This window comes from Chelonia mydas, chromosome 5 (assembly GCF_015237465.2).
Source record: "Chelonia mydas isolate rCheMyd1 chromosome 5, rCheMyd1.pri.v2, whole genome shotgun sequence".
In the NCBI taxonomy this organism is placed as follows: domain Eukaryota; kingdom Metazoa; phylum Chordata; order Testudines; family Cheloniidae; genus Chelonia; species Chelonia mydas.
The window spans coordinates 14,938,657-14,958,767 of NC_051245.2; the positions used below are offsets into that span (position 1 = coordinate 14,938,657).

At 44.0% G+C, this 20,111-nt stretch overlaps 1 protein-coding gene across 4 annotated transcripts in view; it reads right to left on the bottom strand.

Annotated features, from left to right (window-relative positions):
- Positions 1-881: 881 nt before the first annotated feature.
- Positions 882-20,111, bottom strand: part of DYM (dymeclin) — a 375,287-nt gene continuing 356,057 nt past the window's right edge. For 3 of the 4 annotated variants that reach the window (XM_037902496.2, XM_037902497.2, XM_043547069.1), the window contains one exon: positions 882-3,549. In XM_037902496.2, the coding sequence (XP_037758424.1) occupies positions 3,400-3,549 (150 nt within the window). In that variant the 3' untranslated portion in view covers positions 882-3,399. Of the gene's footprint in view, positions 3,550-7,143; positions 7,391-20,111 lie in introns of those variants that run through there. The other variant, XM_037902499.2, reaches the window with a different exon arrangement.

The window sequence follows — 20,111 nt, forward strand, 5'->3', positions numbered from 1 at the left end:
ATTTATCTGAGTGCTTATAAGTGAATGTACAGTGCGTGGGTGGTTACAGTACCTTCCACTTTTAAGCATGATACTTGAAAGAATTCATTTGCAATGAAACCGTACCAACCTAAGACAGTGTCTGAAAAGTACCTGTCCAGCAACAGCATAACTATACGGGGAGAGGACGCTGTGCAGCCACAGCTTCACACCAGCCGTAGGAACTTCCAGACCTGTGGGCTGATTGCTCATGGCATGCAGGAGAATGAGCATGAAAGGGACACGCAGCAGTGTGATGCTAAAGTCAAGGAGCTGAGGCAGGCGTACCAGAAGCCAAGGGAGGCCAACGGTCACTCTGAGGCAGTGCTGAAGACATGCCACTTCTATAAGGAGCAGCACGCCATCCTTGGCGGCAACCCCACCGTTCCCAGAGGCAAAGGGTGACCAGTCGCACAGTGAGATAGCTACCCATGATGCAACGCTCTCTCTGTCGATGCAAGAGCCACGACTGTGGACGTGCTCAGCCGACACAAGGCGTATTGTGTGGACATGCTCCATCGATGTTATTAATGCAACTTATGATAGTTGACAAAACTTAGCTCTCTAGTATAGATATGGCTTGAGATTCTGGTAAGAAGACAGCAAGGTGGGGGAGAGGTCATCTATTGAAATTGTGTGTCCAGGAGCAACAGGAAAGAATAAACACGATTTAATTCCTCATATTAAATGCAGGATTTAAATGATCTCCTATTTAGTAAAATTAACTCTAGTTCTCTGTATTGGAAACCACTGATAACGTTATAAAACTGCATGCATGTTAAGTCTAAAAAGAAAACCCAAACCCTCTGGGGCCAAGTGTTATGTGCAGTAAGTAATTACTATGCAAAACAAATACAACAGTCTGTGGTTTTTTGTTTTTTTTTTTATTACTACATAATAAATCTTTCACACAAAAATAATGAAAAGGATCCCTCAGGTGGTACTTTACAGATCTGAAGGAAAATAGAGTATTTGTGAACGTGTCAGACTGCAGACTCCAAGACATTTCTATACCTGTATAATGCTCGGAAACTTGAAAGAATTAATCATACTAGGATGGATTTCATCCTACTGCTTCAACTTTGGATTCTGGCTCCCGCTGTTACAAACCTGCTGGCTTCATATGCACTGCATTTTAATTAACTGCACAAGAAAAGTATTGCACTGGAACAAGCATGCTTCTCGTTTACATTAGTGCAATGTCATTAAGAGGACAAACTGAAATTATTACACGTGACTCCTTCATCGATTCAGTAGTCTTGTTTGACCTATCTATATCAGATTGCTGCTTTATACACCCCGTGCTTATATAAAGTTCTTTTAAAGAAAATCAGATTTTCTCAAAGTTGACACACCAGCCAATAACCAGGAAGTCCTTGATGTCCCCAGCTACCCTGAAATCAATGGGGGTGGAGGATGCTCTTTACTTGCCAGGATCAGACTCTCAGTGTGGTTAAGTGACTTGAAGAACTGAACCAGCCAGTTAGTCTCAGAATCCACACTTCAAAGTGCACTGTTAGAATGATCATTCTAAGGGCCGTGCAGCTCTCCCTGCTCACAAACACTCTAGTCCTTTATTTAAAGGTAAAATTACAAATCACTACAGCAAACACAAAAGCCATTCATTCCCCTTTGACTTTTGTTCAGAGAGGTAAAAAACCAAACAACCCCAAAATGTAACACAAACATACCCATATCTTCAGTCACAGTTCAATTGTTTCCCATATTTTACACTCAGAAGAGTCGCAGCTCCTGTCTTCATGTTGCCTCTTCCCAAAATGACCTCTACTCGAAAGCACTAGGAATGCTTATGCTGTGCACGGCTCTTTGTACTTATGGTTTTAATTAAATAGGGAAAGGAGTTTTTTGAAAACCCAGCAGTTCCATTTATCCAAAAGGACTTTGCTTCCAAACAAGCAGGTTAAAAAAAAAAAAAAGAAAAAAAAAAGGTACAATTCCAGCTTCTTCAGCAAAAGAAAATGAGCACAGGAAAGTTTGTTTAAAGCCACTCAGAGGATTGTGTGAGAAAGCGAATGCGCACTATCCTCTGAGTCTATAAACAGAACATGCGGGGTCAGGCAGTGAATTGAGGGATTTGCCATATATGTGTAAGCACGAACTCCCTTATATTTTGGCATGCAGTACACTTGATTTAGTGACAGAGACTTCCACAAAGCAGCCCAAGGTGTAGCAAGAGTTTCTGTGAGCACGTGGAAGTGAACACTGTCAGGAGCTTGTCCCAGAGACAAACAGATCCTTGACATGTGGGTGGGGGAGGGGGGGAGAAGACATTCTGTTAAAATAATGTCAACCTATTTCTTTTGGTTTTCTACCTGCAGAGAGAGTATTTTAATTATTTTCACTAAGCTAGGTACACCAGGAAAGAATACTTTAAAACATTCATTTTAAAGTGTTCCACATTCTGTTAAAACCACACCTCTGCTATAATCCCTTTAGCAGCAAAAGGGGGATTTTTAACATAAAGCTTCACTAGGGATTCCCATCAGACACTGCTGAAAGTGCACAAACTGTTTACGTGACATAGCTCTACTTTTACAAACTCGAACACTCTTCTCTGGAGATTTGTTTATGTGGTCAATTTCCAGGAAAAACTTTTGTACAGAAGTACCATAATGTGAGTCTGCGAGGGACTTTCCTTTGGAAGCTAGTGATTCAAGCCCCATAAAGAGTATTAACCATCAAAAGTGTTTTGATAGCTCTTCAAAAGAAAAGTCTCCCAGTTGAAAACCACCCCCCACACAGCACAGTATTCTCTCTGTCTAGAAACCTCATTTGATTAAAATGCAGCCTAGTTCACTCAGATGACATTAATATGGATATTTTAGAGACTGTAGACATTACAATGTCACCAAAATAAATGGCCATGAGAGGAGACGTGGTACTGGTGAGATGAACAGTCCATTGTAGAAAATGATAGTGTTCAAAGACTTTGACTCAAAGAAGTCAAAGGTAATAAAAACATAAATGCCACTTCCAAATCAACTAACACCCTTGATTTTCCCATTCCCCCGTTTTAGTTGTAAAAGCTATCAGTTTTCTTGGTGGTGGTAACATCACACTGCATGTCTAAGGCCTCATTTTCATTGGAGAAGCTCTAGGTTTTACGAAATAGAAATAAAAGTTTGCAACCAAGCTTGTCAGTTTCTCTCCCACACCACAATCTGCTTCCAGCGTGTCTGCTGCAGCCTGGTACCAAAATGTCAAAGTCGCACTGTACAATAGTAGCAAGCTTTATTCTCGCTAAGCTTCGGGTTTAGAGGACGCAAGCTGGGAGGGGTCACATATTCACACGCAGTTTCGAGTTTCGTTGCTTGTAATAAGACAGAGCAGAGCTGGCTCTGCTGTTTGGCTTCTTCTCCCTCAGCCAGAGTCCATAGTAAAAAGCTGGATGTCCTGTGGGTTCCAGTACAGGGCCACAGCAGAATTGTACACCAGGGACCAGACATAGGGGATGAAGAACTCTTCAGGCTGCTCCTCCTCCACATACTTAAACTTCAGTTCTGGGAATTTCTACAACAAGAAACAAAAGTCTGTTGAGTGAGGGTTTGCATCAATTCGTAAACCAGTAGACTGCGTAAGAGCTCAAGTAAGTGGTGATAAAAAGAGCTCTAAGGGAACTGAACCGTCAGACCTGAAAGGAAAATACACTTAACAAGGAGGTTAAAAGACCAGCAGAGTTTTCCCTTTTAAATGTATGCTACATTGACACGTGCTATATTTAGCTCTTTGCTGTTGGTTACACACCTCGCTCTGGCTGCTTCAGTAGATCTCCAGGAGTCACACGCAAGATGGGCCATTAACTAACGCTAAGCAGATGGAACCTTATAAATATAAAAAGTTGCGAAAAGGAAAACTGTAAGATATAGAAGCCCCAGGTCAACACTGCTGTCCATGCACATGCAGACCTGGCTATTTCAGTCAATATAAAAATGAATTATGCTATTATGGTCCATAGGTCCTTGAGAAGAGACTCATTTTGACAGGCCCTAGGAACCTGTATGACACTTTATGATTTGTTTTCAGGAATGTTATGATAAATTGACTTATTTCTCCAATTTTTAAAGATTGTTCTATACACAGATGTCTCCAGTATAGAAGCTAGCGCTCTCCTTCCAGGAAGTGTGGTCTGAGGAAAGAAGTGTGGTTAGATTAGGACAGCTGGGTGCCTGGACTCCTGTATATTATTCCTAGCTTTCCCAATAACTCACTTTGTGGCTTTGGGCAAGTCATTAATTTCCCGTACCTCAGTTTCCCCATCTTTAAAGACAGAACAGTACTAATCCATCTCACAGGGCTGCTGTGAGGCCTAATTAAATTGCTTGTAAAGCCATTTGAGCCCTTCAGATGAAATGCATTAAATGTGTATTCCATTCTATTTAATCTAAGTTCTCACACTATTCCCCTCTGAGAGCCTTATTACCCTGTTATCCCCACACACAGATAACTCCTCCTCCCCCAAATTACTGGCCAAACTGTATCATTTCCACAATTAGAGAAACAAGGTAGGTGAGGTAATATCTCTTATTGGACTAACTTCTGCTGGTGAGAGAGAAAGCTTTTGAGCCACACACAGCTCTTCTTCAGGTCTGGGAAAGGTACTCAGAGTCACAGTAAGTGCAAGAAGAAAAGGAGGACTTGTGGCACCTTAGAGACTAACCAATTTATTTGAGCATGAGCTTTCGTGAGCTACAGCTCACTTCATCGGATGCAACTCACGAAAGCTTATGCTCAAATAAATTGGTTAGTCTCTAAGGTGCCACAAGTACTCCTTTTCTTTTTGCGAATACGGACTAACACGGCTGTTACTCTGAAACCAGTAAGTGCAAGGTGGAACAGATTGTTTAGCATAAGTAGTTAGGACACATTCTAAGGGACCATTCAAAGTAGAGTGGCCCGTTACCATCTTGCATTTAGCTGTGATGCTGAGAGTACCTTTCCTAAACTTTAAGAAGAGCTGGGTGTGGCTGGAAAGCTTGTCTCTCTCACCAACGGAAGTTGATCCAATAAAAGATATTACCTCACCCACCTTGTCTCTCTCATATTCTGGGACTGACATAGCTGCAACTACACTGCACACAATCATTTCCACAATGTCTGGTGCTCTGCTGTACCATCTGCGAGTAAAACACTTTCCAGAAGTAACATAGCATGGATGTGCCATGCAGCCCGTCCCCAGTTAGCCTGTGTCCACAGTCTCCAGTCTCTTTTCTCTCTTCCCTCCTATAGTGTAATGTACAGCACAGAAAGTCAGCCCACCAGAAAGCCAGCATAGACAGTTCCTAACAAGGCACCTATTAGTTGACTATCAATAAGCACTTTTTTTTTTTTTTTTTTTGGAAGAGATGGACCTATTTTTATATTGTGCAATTCATTCATTTTATCTACTTCTAAATGTTGCCTGTGTCAACAGCCTGGCAGGGATGCAGATAAAAGCCACATTACAGTAATCATTGGGGTAAGATAAAACATGGCTCATTTCATTGTTTATAAGGATGTGGCTAAGGCTAAGAATAAACTGCCATGGTGCAACATGATTAGAACAAGGATGACAATGGCTTAGAAGCCTCTGCCCATTAATAATGAAGGGATACCTTATCACCTTTCTCTAGCTCAGACTGTCAGTGCTTCCTCGTGTTGGCCCAACAGACTCCTCCCATCGGAATTTCTCTCTACAGAATGGAGTTTTCTTGGCCCCTTGGCTTTCAGGTTTATTTACATTTATTCATCTTGTTTGTTTGTGCTCTAGGGAGCAACAAAAACATAGAAATTATTATTTCAGCTATTTCCCTGTGTTGTCATCACTGTAATGTAATATAGTAATATTACACTATATTGTCATCACTGAAATATAGTAGTTTCATGCAAGCAGTACCTTCCTATACTGTGAATCCAACAAGCCACAAACTAGTCTGGCCTTAGCATGAAGCGTGTTGTATTAGGAACATTCTGTAGATGGACAGAAAAGCGAACAGCCATGCCCTTGGGCTTGTATAAGGTGTCGGGTTTAGTACATTCAAAGCAACGCCAAGCACACCTTGCTGTGCGCTGCTCTTTGTCAGAATGTGCTGACACCCTCTTCTAGACTGGCACACGATGGCTCTGCTCACAGTGGGATCAGGATGGAGAGAGCTACAATCCTAAACACAGTTCTAACTCGTTTGGTGCTGATCCTAGTATAGAGACGCCCTAAGACAGAGCTATCTTCAGTACTTATACCGCCCCCATTACTGAGTATCTGAGCGCCCCACAGTCTTTGGTATATACTTCTCCCCAATACCCATTAGTTGGACAGGATTATTATCCCTATTTTACAGATGGGGAATCGAGCCACAGAGAGACTAAGGCCTGGTCACACTACATGGTTAGGTCAACGTAAGGCAGCTTACGTCAACCTAGCTGTGGATGTTTCTACACTTAAATTTCAAGCACACTGATGTAAGTGCCCTGCTGCACCGACTTAATAACACCATGTCCCCGAGTGTGCAGAGTCAGGGTTGATGTAATTAGGTCGATGTAGCAACAGAGTGGACACTGCTGTTACATATGTTGACTATTACTGGCCTGCAGGAGGTGTCCTATAATGTCCCACACGGACCGCTCTGGTATTGTTGTGAACTCCGCTGCCCAGGGGTCAGGTACACAGGAAGCTGCCCCTCCCCTTTAAAACTCCGTGCATTTTTGGAATTCCTTTTCCTGGTTGCCCAGTTTGACAAGCACACCTAGCAGCTCTCTCCACTGTTGAGTGCAACTGCCCAGCTGACCCTGCCGGCTACGTGCTCCAGACTTGCTGCTGCCTGGAGTAGACAGGACGTATTGGATCTCCTGGGCCTGTGGGGAGAAGACACAGCTCTGATTCAGCCATAAAAACATGGACATCTATGAGCAGATTGCTTGGGGGATGTAGGAGAAGGGCTACAACAGGCAGGGCCGTCCTTAGGCATATGCAGCTGCGTAGGGCACCATGAAATTTGGGGCACCAAATCTACTTATCTACTTCTAAACGTTGCCTGTGTCAACAGCCTGGCAGGGATGCAGATAAAAGCCACATTACAGTAATCATTGGGGTAAGATAAAACATGGCTCATTTCATTATTTATAAGGATGTGGCTAAGGCTAAGAATAAACTGCCATGGTGCAACATGATTAGAACAAGGATGACAATGGCTTAGAAGCCTCTGCCCATTAATAATGAAGGGATACCTTATCACCTTTCTCTAGCTCAGACTGTCAGTGCTTCCTCGTGTTGGCCCAACAGACTCTTCCCATCGGAATTTCTCTCTACAGAATGGAGTTTTCTTGGCCCCTTGGCTTTCAGGTTTATTTACATTTATTCATCTTGTTTGTTTGTGCTCTAGGGAGCAACAAAAACATGGAAATTATTATTTCAGCTATTTCCCTGTGTTGTCATCACTGTGAATGTAATATAGTAGTTTGATGCAAGCAGTACCTTCCTATACTGTGAATCCAACAAGCCACAAACTAGTCTGGCCTTAGCTTGAAGCATACGCGGCAGCACCAGCCCCGGTGAGCAGCCCTATCCCTTGGCCGCTCCCCCACACGGGCTGCACCCACTGCAAGAGGCAGGGCCATCCCTAGTGGGGTGTGGGGCCCCGGACAACTCCCTCTGCCCCACCTCTTACCCTTCCTCCCTGCTCCGCCCCGGCCCGCTCCCATTCCACCCCTTCTCTCAGCGACCCCACACTCATCGGCAGCGGCGGGAAGCGGAGCAACCTGGCCCAGCCTGCTCCACTCTACCAGCTCCCAGCCATGTCGCTCCGCTTCTCGCTGTTTCTTTCTATGTCCCACAGCAATCTAGCCTCCAAGGAATTGTCACGTTCCCTGCAGCTCCTCTTGCAGCTCTGCAAACGCTGCAGAATCAGGCACCGAGTGCTTGTGACGCCCATGACAATAGTGCAGACCTGTGCGGGCTCTATGCTTCTGTCATAGATGGCAGACAGTGAGAAGGGACATGCGATTTCGCAGGGATTTTGAAAAGAGGTGTGAAATATTACAGGACTCAGATGAAATTATGGGATGGAGAACACTGCCTTATGTAAAGTTGAACCCTTGCTCCCAGTCACCCCTGAACGACTTGTTTCACTCCCTTGAGGCATTGCAAAAACTTCCCAAAACACTCTGAGCTGGATGGTGGCGAGTTGCACATTGGGATACTTACCCACGGTGCACTGCACTCTGTGTTGATACAAGTGCTCCTGGTGGATGCACACTGCCAACACAAGGAGCACACACACAAGCGATATAATAACTGCGATAGTTGTATGCCGACATCACACAGGTCAACATAATTTTGTAGTGTAGACATGGCCTATGTGACTTGCTCACTCAGGAAGTCTGTGGCAGAGCAGCTTCCTCTTCAAAGCCCTCCCACAGCCTCAAACCAATCTTATTCCCTCCACCTCTTCTCCCCAACAATCTCCTCCCTTCTCTTAAATCTCCCCAATCTCTTCTCCTCCTCCCAGTCTGTTCCCCTTCCCAAATCTTTTCATCTCTCATCCTCTTCTCTCCCGTCTCCCTCCTATTTCCTCCACTCATTATCCACTCTCAATGCCATCACTATGCCCCAGAAATCTCTCCTGCTTACCACATCCTTCCAGTCTGTTTTTACCCAACATTTGCTTCTTCCTTCTGCCAAGCATTCCAGACTTCTCCTTCCCAGTGTTTCCTCTCTCACTTCACTCTCTCCCTCCTTAATTCCAAATGCCCTGTTTTTCATCCATCATCCCCAACCCACACTCTCCTTGCTTAGAACTCTGCTGTGCATATTTTCATGTCTTCCCACAGATAACACTCCCTGAGCTGTCCTGGTGAACTTCACAGTAACCGGGCATCTGCCTCACATCCCCTCTTCATCCTCCCTTGATGCTCCCCTAGGTTTCCCTTCAACTACTGGCATCCCCATTCCTCCTCATTCCTACAGTCTTCCTGGCACTTCTCTTTTCCTTTCTACCCTCAGGATTCCCTGGGAATCCCTTCACACTCCATTGGTATCCCCAGTTTTCATGCCATCCTCAGTTCCCTGAAGTGTCACTCCTTCCCCACCCACTCCCAAAACCTACTGGACTCCTGCATGACCTACAACCCCCTTAAAAATCTCTTGCCCATTAGCACCCCACACTTTTCACTAAATCCCGTGTTGCCTTCCTTCTTGGCACCCAAAATCTCAAGTCTTTCTCATCTACCTTACCCCTGGCATCCTGTATCTCGAGGATACTTCTGGTATGTTGACCTCTCATCCTAAGAATTACCTTCCTCCAAATTTCCATCCTGCTGATCCTCTGCATTCCCCCTAATTATTTCCTGATTTTGTGGTCAGTGTAGACAAGGCCAAACCATGTTCAGTTTTGCACCAGCTAACTCAATGCTTAAAACTCATATTTAAAGCATGATTAAATTTCCTAGTGTAGACAAGTCCTTAAATAGCTTCCACCTGCCATGCCAGAGGTGGTTGTGCTTCAGGGTTGAGAATATATGTTATTAAAGTGGTTTTGGATCCTTTGGAATGAAAGGGTAAAAACATAAATTATAATAAATGCTGCTACTGAGGTAAACAAAACTATATATATTATATATATATATTCCTCCCCCACAAGTCATGGCTTAAGAACTATCAACAGCAATGCCTGAGATGTTCAGCTCTCCCTATACCACTTACTCTCAGTTGAAAGGAAAGTGTAGAATATTCCTGATGGTGTTAAATTTTTCTGCCAATAGCTGTTTTTTGTTGATTTTCTCATCAAGACTTTCTTCAAACTGATCAGTGCTGTCATTAACTGTGACTACAGTAGCAATTAAATAATCAATTTAAGGATTAGAAATTATAACCCATTGCAATCAAATTTGTCTCATTGTCATGCTGAACTTTTTTTCTTGAAAATTTTTCAGGTTTGTCTTGAAAATTTAGATGTCAATAATGAGATTTTAGATATCTATGTTTTATGTCAGCGTCTCTATGGTTTGTAGTTACGGCATGCAATTTCCGTTATGTCTTCACAAAATGAGTACAAGTAATGACAGATATGACCAGACTTTGATTAAATACCTAAGCAGTAGACACTGGATGGCTCACTGGGCTGATGATGAGATATGGAGCTTTTCACTTCTAGCTGACTAATTCAAATCCCGCCTCCGTAAGGGAAGTATAATTATCAGTGGCTGTTTAGTGGACTGTGTCAAACTAATTGGTGGCCTAATGTGAAAAGGTATACACATCATGCATAAAAGGCTAACGGAACTGACACCCTTTCTGGCAATTTCAACAAAGAGGCCAAGAAGTGAATGTGTGTGGAGACTGAGCCATCTTGTTCCTAATGGTGGCCCCTCCACAGGGCTGGCCTTACCATGAGGTGAACTGAGGCAGTTGCCTCAGGTGCCAGACTGTGGGGGGCGCCACTAGGACCCAGTGTGTAGAAAATTGTGTCTGCTGCTGGTGCATTTGTATTCTCTCTGCTCTAAATGCACAGAGATGGTGGAGTGCTGTGCTGGAGGAAGGAGGGCACAAGAGACATAACAGGTGGGCAGGAGAAAAGGTGAGAGGGAATAACAGAAAGCAGCAGGAGCTGCAGGGAGAGAGAGAGGAGGAAGATCCTCTTATGTACCTCTCTAGCACCCCCAGGAGCCTGGACTGATTAACACCAGCTTCTCAGGGAGCTTCTTGTTTCCTGCTGCTTCCGTGAACCCACCTGAGGAGAACAGGCAGTCAGCTGAAGTGGTAGGAGCCAGTTAGGCCCTTAAGACGCTGGTATCTTCCTTCACTCAGGCCCTGCTACCAGCCTGCTTATTTGTCCCCTTCCACTGAGTGTTGAGAGCCACTATAGCTGGCACAGAACAGCAGTCATGAGTGAAAGAAGAAAACGCCCCTCTGCGGCAGCATTCAGAAAAAGAAAGAAAGCAAAGGAAGCTTTTCTATCTAAACAGGAAGGGGCTCTCCTGAGATACATAGGCACAAATTTCAGAGTAACAGCCGTGTTAGTCTGTATTCGCAAAAAGAAAAGGAGTACTTGTGGTACCTTAGAGACTAACCAATTTATTTGAGCATGAGCTTTCGTGAGCTACAGCTCACTTTCATCCGATGAAGTGAGCTGTAGCTCACGAAAGCTCATGCTCAAATAAATTGGTTAGTCTCTAAGGTGCCACAAGTACTCCTTTTCTTATAGGCACAAATGTTCACGGTGAGCCTTCCGGCCCCAGTGAGGATGTGAGTGGTGAGGAGATGCCTGATCTTCCAGTTAGTCAGAGTGCAGGTGACCTGGCAGCTACATCCGTATCTCCATCTCAAATGGATGTAACCATGCACATTCCTGAAGAAAAGTGTAGATCAGAGAAGAGTGTGGTGGAGGCGCAAGAAACAGCTGCTGCTGAGTTTAGTTTCCTAAGTCTAGATGATCCAGGACTGTGGACCCACTTGAGTAGTAGCCTGAGGGACTTCCTTGTACTGCATGGGCCACAGCAAGTGAAAAACTTCATGTTCCCCAAAGACAATGAAAATAGAAGTTTCCATCCAACACATTACTGGCTTGAAATCCCCAATGGTGACAAAGCGGAGAGGCCATGGCTTATGTACTCAAAAACCCAGAATGCAGCATACTGTTTTTGTTGCAAACTCTTCCAGTCTAATGTTCTAGCCACACCGGGTTCTACAGGAAAAAAGAACTGGAAAAATCTGGCTAGAAATCTGGCATGCCATGAGAAGGCGGCAAATCTCCAGAGAGCATTCCATAGGTGGAAAGAGCTTGAGAAGAGACTAAGGTTAAAGGCCACCACAGATGATCAGCATCAAGAGAAGATTACATCAGAATCTCTTTACTGGAAAAATGTTTGGAAAAGGCTCATTGCCATTGTGAGAATGCTTGCTACCCAAAACCTAGCACCGCTTGGCACTTCAGATCAGCTGTATGCGCCAAACAATGGAAACTTCCTTAGAATTGTGGAGCTGATGGCTGAGTTTGATACTGTACTCCAGGAGCATCTAAGAAGAGTCACCACCCAAGAAAAGTACACATACCACTACCTTGGAAAAACAATTCAAAATGAGACAAGAAAGTTACTCACTTTGTAATAACTGAAGTTCTTTGAGATGTGTGTCCCTGTGGGTGCTCCACTCTAGGTGAATGTGTAGCAGTACCCACTATGGTCAGTGGGACTTTGGAGATGCGGCAATGAGTACTGTAGAGAGTACTGTATGGCCTACTGTGGGGTCTGCCGTGGTATCTTGCGTGATAGCATAGTGCTTGGCAAATGTGTGTTCAGATGACCACGTAGCCGCTTTACAGATGTCAGGAATGGGTACGTTATGTAAGAAGGCAACGGATGTCGACATAGCTCGAGTGGAATGAGTTCTAATGCCTTCGGGCGGCTGAATATTTTGAGTGCGGTAACAGGATCTGATGCAGTCAGAGATCCACTTGTACAGACGTTGTTTAGAGATAGCCGTATCTTTCAATCTTTCGGTAATGGAGACAAAGAGACGTGGGGACTTACGAAATGGCTTAGTTGATTGCTCACCTGACGTCGAGAGTATGCAGGGTTGCCTTGTGCGGAGTCTTGTGAGGTTTGAGATAGAAAGTAGGTAAGTATATTAGTTGGTTAAGGTGGAAGATGGATGCCACCTTAGGGAGAAATATAGGATGTGGTCTCAGAGTGACTTTGTCTTTGGAGAAGATTGTGTAGGGAGGATAGGCCACCAGGGCACTTATTTCTCCTACTCTCCTTGCTGATGTTATTGCAACTAAGAAAGCTACCTTCATGGACATATGAAGAAGAGATGAGGTAGCCAAGGGCTCGAATGGAGGTTTCATGAGACTGTGAAGAACGAGGTTAAGATTCCATGTAGCTGCCGTTGGGTATATTTCAGGGTAGAGATTTTGCAGGATCGTGAGAAATCGTTTTATGATGGGGTGGGTAAAGAGTGAGTAATCTTCTAACAAGTCATGGAAGGTAGAAAGAGCCGCCAGGTGTACTTTGATGGAGTTGAGCGAGAATTCATCCTGTTTTAATTGCAGAAGGTAGTCCAGGACACTAGGGAGGGTCACAGTATTGGGTGTTAAGTGATTACATGAGCACCAGAGGGCGAAACACTTCTACTTCTGCAGGTAAGTTTTACGAGTGGAGTCTTTTCTACTATGCAGGAGGACGTATTGGACTTGCTTGGAACAGGCTAGTTCATGGGTTTGGAACCATGAAGGAACCAGGCTGTCAGGTGGAGCTTTCGGAGCTGGGGGTGAAGGACCCGTTCGTTGTCCTGGGAAAGGAGATCCCGTGGATGATGGGAGGACATGCAGAGTAGGTAAGGATACCACGTCTGTCTCGGCCAAACCGTGGCAACAAGTATTACCCGAGCCTCATCGTCTATGATCTTCCGAAGAACACTGTGTAGCAGAGGGATTGGTGGGAAGGTGTACAAGAGAGAGTTGTTCCACGGGATGAGGAACGCGTCTCCTAGGGATGCAGTCCCGAGTCCCGCTCTGGAGCAAAACAGGCGACATTTTCAATTCTGGGTTGTGGCAAAGAGGTCTATTGACGGGGTGCCCCAGAGGGAGAAGAACTGTTGAAGTATTGCGGGGTGCAGTTCCCATTCGTGTTCTGTCGAGAAGTACCTGTTGAGTGCGTCGACAGTAGTGTTGTGGCAGCCGGGTAGGTAGGAAGCAATGATTTGTATTTGATGTTGTATGCACCAATTCCATAGACAGACGGCTTCCATGCATAGGGAATGTGATCAGGCTACCCCTTGTCTGTTGATGTAGAACATACATGCTATGTTGTCTGTTAAGACCCGAATAGATTTGTTCTTTATGAGGGGAAGAAAGTCAAGGCATGCTCGCCTCACTGCTCTGAGCGCTAAGATATTTATGTGTAGGCACGTCTCTGATGTGGACCATCGGCCTTGTGCCCTGTGTCCCCCTAGATGCGCTCCCCAACCGATTAGGGAAGCATCAGTGGTGAGCATGAGCACTGGGGATCGTTGCTGGAAGGAAACACCTGTGCAGAGGTTTTCTGGTCTTGCCCACCAATGTAGGAAAGCTAGGACATTGGGAGGAGGAGTTAGCAGCATCCCTAAGCTGTGTCTGTTGGGTTTGAAGTTGAGCCAGCCCTGAAGACATCTCATGTGTAGCCTGGCGTACTGGACCACGAAGGTGGTGGCTGCCATGTGACCAAGGAGCTGTAGACAGATTCTTGCCTGCGTCCTGGGACGAATAGAGAGCCTGCATATAAGCTGTGTGATAGCGAGGAATCTGTGATTTGGGAGTGAGGCTCTGCTTTGGATTGAGTCCAGATGAGCTCCAACATCTATCTGTTGTGTAGAAGTCAGGGTGGATTTTGGGACGTTTATTTGGAGGCCTAGGCTGTGAAAAAGGGAGATGGCGAAATGGGTAGCTTGAAGTGTCTTGCCACAGGAGTTGCCCTTGATGAGGCAATTGTCCAGGTAGGGGAAAAGCGTGATCCCATGTCTATGGAGGTGAGCGACGACCATGGCTAGAGTCTTGAAAAAGACTTTCAGCGCTGTGGAGAGTCTGAAAGGAAGAACTCTGTATTGAAAATGGTCATGACCGATTGTGAATCGTAGGAAGCGTCTGTGAGCTGGATGAATTGATATATGAAAATAAGCGTCCTGTAGGTTGAGGGCTGTGAACCAGCCCCCTTGATCCAGTGAAGGAATTATTGTGCCCAGTGTGACCATCTTGAATTTTTGTATTCTCACAAATTTGTTCAGTCGGCATAGGCCTAGTATAGGTCTCCATCCCCCGGTCTTTTTCTGGGTCAGAAAGTAATGGGAGTAGAACCCTTTCCCTCGATGTTGTGTCGGCACAGGTTTCACTGCACCTACTCGAAGAAGGTGCACCACTTCTGCGCCAAGTAAGTGTTTGTGAGAGGGGTCCCTGAAGAGGGATGGGGTAGGGAGAAGGGTAGGAGGGTAGGATATAAATGGAATAGAGTAACCGGACTGAACTATTTTGAGTACCCAGCGGTCCTGTGTAATCCGCTGCCAGGCATGTTGGAAACTCTGGAGGCGGTGGCCAAATGGGCAAGTAGGCGATGGAATCAAGGGGTGGTCGTGCAGACCCTCAACCAACGTTTCAAAATTGTTGTTTATTCCCGAATGGGTGGGAGGTGGTTGCTTGAGCTTGATTTTGTCTGCGCTTAGGGGGTCTAGCGTGATTTCTTAGTTATGTTGTATGGTTTGGGTTGAGGCTGATAATACTGTTGTGTGCGTGGTCTTTGGTAGGGTTGGTATAGTTGTCTCCTGGGAAGAGATGGGTGAATGCCCAGGGTGTGCAGTGTCGCTCTAGAATCTTTCATGGTGTGAAGGAGTTAATCTTTTTTCTTTTGTGTTCTGTTTAATCTGGCTGAATACTGGAAAAACAAACATGGAGGCCAAGATTTTTCAGAAATGGCTATTGATTTTGCATGGTTCAGTTTCTGGATACCGAAGATGAATTACTTCAAAGGGGCTGGATTTTCAGAGGTTGGGTGCTCAGTGCTTTCTGAAAATCAGAGGCCGAGTCTAGGACACTTCAAGCTGTGCATCCAAAATCACTAATAACTTTTGAAAATCTTGTCCAGGGACAAATCAGCACCTAGTTCTTTCTCCTTAGCTCTATTCACTTGTGCTTTCTCTCAGCTGGCTAACAGCTACACCCTTCAACTAAGAGAAAGCATGTAGAACACACAAAAATTATTATTCACCTGCCCTTTTGCAATTAATCTTTGAACTTACTGTCCTGACCTAAACAGGTCTGGGCATTCTATGCATTTGTAGGCAACCACTACCTCATTAAGCAAAGACAATCCAATAAACCCAAGCTAGTTTAAAACAGAAACAATCCTAAAGACATTCAGTTGCTTTGAATTTTAGAGGCTGGGGCAATGCTAGGATTTTAACTGCAGCCTTCGATCCAGACAGCAAATTTATCAGCTCGGATGAATCAACCTACCACAGTGGCCTATCTTGCTTTCTTCTGCTAGAAAAAGCAGAAGTCAGATTTAGTGGTTGGAGCAGCGGTATAACTAGACAGAGCAGGAGCTACAGACTGTCTGAGCTGTCTATCATACGACTCGATGAAAAACCACAGGAAGTCCAATGAACAGATGTAGAAATAAACTGCAATAACTTTACTACCACAAAAGTTCAACAACATTTTTCCTCCTGCACCTAAAGATGTGAAAGATAGTATCACGAGTAGCCGACTACCCCGGCATAGCTCCAGAGGGGCTAATGCCATTTAAAATTCAATACCTCCTCAGTACATTTAAAAAAAAATAAAGTTATGATTTAGGGCTCAATGTCATGTCAGTGGATGATCTCCATTTAGAAACAAAACATAAGCAATGGCAGATAGAACTGGTCTACGACTGAGTAAATTGGTATAGGTGGTCTCATAATAGCCTAGGTATTGCTTTGGATGAAAAGCTGGCCCAGTCACATGGACTGGGGCAGTAACAGGGGAAGGGCAAAGTATGAAAATATGGGGTTACCTATATGACATTACATTGTATATGTATATTGTTTCTAGAAAGAAACTGCAAGAGATGCAGGCTCCTAAGTCATTTAGGTGCTTTTGAAAACATTAACCTAAGTCCCATTTTAAAAAGAGACTTAGGCACTTAACAGCCAAACTCCTGTTGACTTTCAGGGAGACTGAAACTCTTCAATCAGTTTGAATATGGGACATAGGTGCTTTTGAAAATTGTACCCTTAGTCTCATTTAGCAGCCCTGTGGCATATTGTCAAATTACGGGCTTGATACTGCCTCTGCTAATAGGAGTGCTGTGTGGGGAGCAGCTGTGTGATCAGACTCTGCATTAGCAATTCATCAAAGTTAGCAAAAAGAATTAGCTAAAGATTCAGCATGATAATGAAGCCTTACTGCTAATGTTATATGCATTACAATGAAAATTTATCCTTACATGGCTAATTAACGTACTGGAATGACATAATGAGGCTTATCTATTCTTACAGCATGTCAGTCCCACACAAATATGCCAATATACAAGGTGTTAAAAGATTTCATCTGCACAAGAAGACCAGCTAAACAGCCCAGAAAAACCTAGGAGCTCTTTTCCCAGACTTTATCCCAACAGTCTCAATTTATGCCAAACTAATAGCTGACCAATCAAAGTGATGCAACAGCTGTACTTTGTACCCATTCCCTGGAATGTATAAGACGACTATGTGCTTTGGAGGTATCTGGTTTTCCATCATTCCTGGAAGGCTGTTTCTCATCTGCTGTTTTAGGCTACCAGACGATATCCCTGAAAGTGGTACTTCAGTTCTTTCTGGGGAGGCCATACTGTTCCTCTCTCTTTGGTTCCATCAGCAATATCTGCATCGCTTCTCCTTTTGCTGCTGACAGAGAGTCTATCTGACGTGGTTCAGTTAAGTGTCAGTGTGGTGTGCACCACGTCTGCCTCAGAATACTTTTTTCAGATTTACAGAATAGATACCAACTATGAAAAACTCGTGTTGCGAGAGACAGAGGAAGCCACAGGAAATGTACTAGGCAAAGCAAGATTTGTAGATTTTATTCAAGGATCTCTGTGTGTGGGCTGGGTGGGGATCATCACGGAGGGAGAGAAGCTGCAAGTGGGAAGTCTGTCTAGAGAATGAGGAAAAAAAGGGAACCTGAAGCGTGAAAAAAGGGAAGGCATGGAAAACGGCTGCACGGGTTACATTTTTTATATAGTTTAAACAATAGCATGGCCTGTACAGAAAATTAGTTTAGGAAAATGGTATTTTTGTGGGGTAACTCAATTGTCCAGGTAACCCATGCTCATCTTAAGTGAAGTGACTGTAATTATGACACATATTTACTATTATTTCTAATAAAACATGTACATTTACACAGCCCTTTACAAATCCAGGTACAACACTCCTTGCCTTGAAGAATTCACAATCTGAAGAGACAAAATGTTTCAATAAGTTTAGGTCGCTGATACGATCCTTCCTGCAGCCGCACAGGAATGGACCAAATGACGAATGACTGCTACGGCCAACTGTTCAGCTAAGTGCTGAAGAAGCAGCTATAGTCGGAATAAGGTTGACATGTTATAAGATGATAGCCCTGGAAGAGAGGTGTAAATATCCGAAGAATGGAAATCAGTGGATTGTAAAAGAAGAACCACAGTCATAAAGAGGAAGAAAAATATGCCAGCCATTGCAAGATCTGTTTGGGTCCAAAACAGGTTTTCCTGAAGATACAAATGAAGTCTTTATCTTGTAATGGAGAGAAATACAATGGTGGCGCTGCAGGTGATAATGAATAACTTCATGACATATAAGTAAGAGCGCTTCATATAAGTAAGAGCGCTGAGGAAAGTTTTCAAGGCTGAAACCCTGGGACACAAGTCAGGGGACATTTTAAACCCACTGAATAAACAAGCAAGCAAACTACTGACAAAATTATATAAAAAGGTTCCAGCTTCTGACTCTGCTGGAGCATGTGATATCATTAGGCACAATAACTGATAGACTACTCAGACAGATAAGTAAAATCCTTTGGATGTTTTTGAATTTGGGGAATTAAAAACTGAAAAACAGAATAATCCCTAGACCTGTTTCTCACTGGCATTAAAATATATCGCTGCAAATCATCAGCTTTCCTACCGCACAAATGGAGATGAGCCTATTGGACAGAGATAACCTTTATTGACATGAAATGGACATATATTGCTTCCTAACTAGAGATTTGCAGAGAATGCACATTTTGTAATGAGTAAATGCTATTTTTGTCAGTGATAAGGAAAAGGTAAATGAGTTTACAGCTCAAACTTCTTGCTCTTCATTCAAAACTCATACAGCTGCAGAATGCTGGGTAAAGCTTTTCACAACAATGAAAAAGCAGTGTGCTTGGAGAAACTATTCTGATTATAAATCTGAACTGTTTATATCACATAAGCAACCATAGATTTACTGTTAAATATACAGACATGATGTTGATATTTGTAACTTGATCAAGAGTACAAAAATATGGCTCCTGGTTTACAAACCCTGCAAATCTTATTCAGGCACGACCCAGACTAAAGTCAGGAAGAGCTGCGTCTGAGCGAGACTATAGAATCAGGCCCTCAGACGTGCCGGTTCGTCCGTCGACATAGCTACGGCATCTCAGACTCAGACTTGTAGACTTTAAGGTCAGAAGGGACCATCACGATAATCCAGTCTGACCTCCTGCACGTTGCAGGCCACAGAACCTTACTCCTGTAATAGATACCCATAACCTCTGGCTGAGTTACTGAAGTCCTCAAATCATGATTTAAACTCTTCAAGTTACAGAGACTATACCATTTACACTAGTTTAAACCTGCAAGTGACATGGGTGGATTAACTATGCTGACGGGAGAAGCTCTCCTGTTGCCACAGTACTGTCTTCATCCGCTGCAGCCTTTTAAGTGTAGACCTGCCCTAAGGGTGAAACCCTGGCCCTATTGAAGTCACCAACCAGGATTTCACCTTAAGTCACTCCCATCCTTCAAGTGTTTTAATGTGTTCTAGTTACATTAAGTGAATTCCAGGAAGTTAACTTTATAACCAGAGGATCTGTGTGTTCTGCAGAATACACAGGAAGCAGAGTCCTTTCATAACTTTACTTTTCTGAGTAGAAATGTGTTTTAAGACCGCCCTGATCAAGATGTAGGGTGGAGTGAAGTTTTGGAATAGCCTTCCAAGGGAACCAGTGGGGGCAAAAGACCTATCTGGCTTTAAGATTAAACTCGGTAAGTTTACGGAGGAGATGGTATGATGGGATAACATGATTTTGGCAATTAATTGATCTTTAAATATTCATGGTAAATAGGCGAATGGCCTGGGATGGGATGTTAGATGGGGCGGGATCTGAGTTACTACAGAGAATTCTTTCCTGGGTGTCTGGCTGGTGAATCTTGCCCATATGCTCAGGGTTCAGCTGATCGCCATATTTGGGGTTGGGAAGGAATTTTCCTCCAGGGCAGATTGGAAGAGGCCCTGGAGGTTTTTCGCCTTCCTCTGTAGCATGGGGCATGGGTCACTTGCTGGAGGATTCTCTGCTTCTTGAAGTCTTTAAACCATGATTTGAGGACTT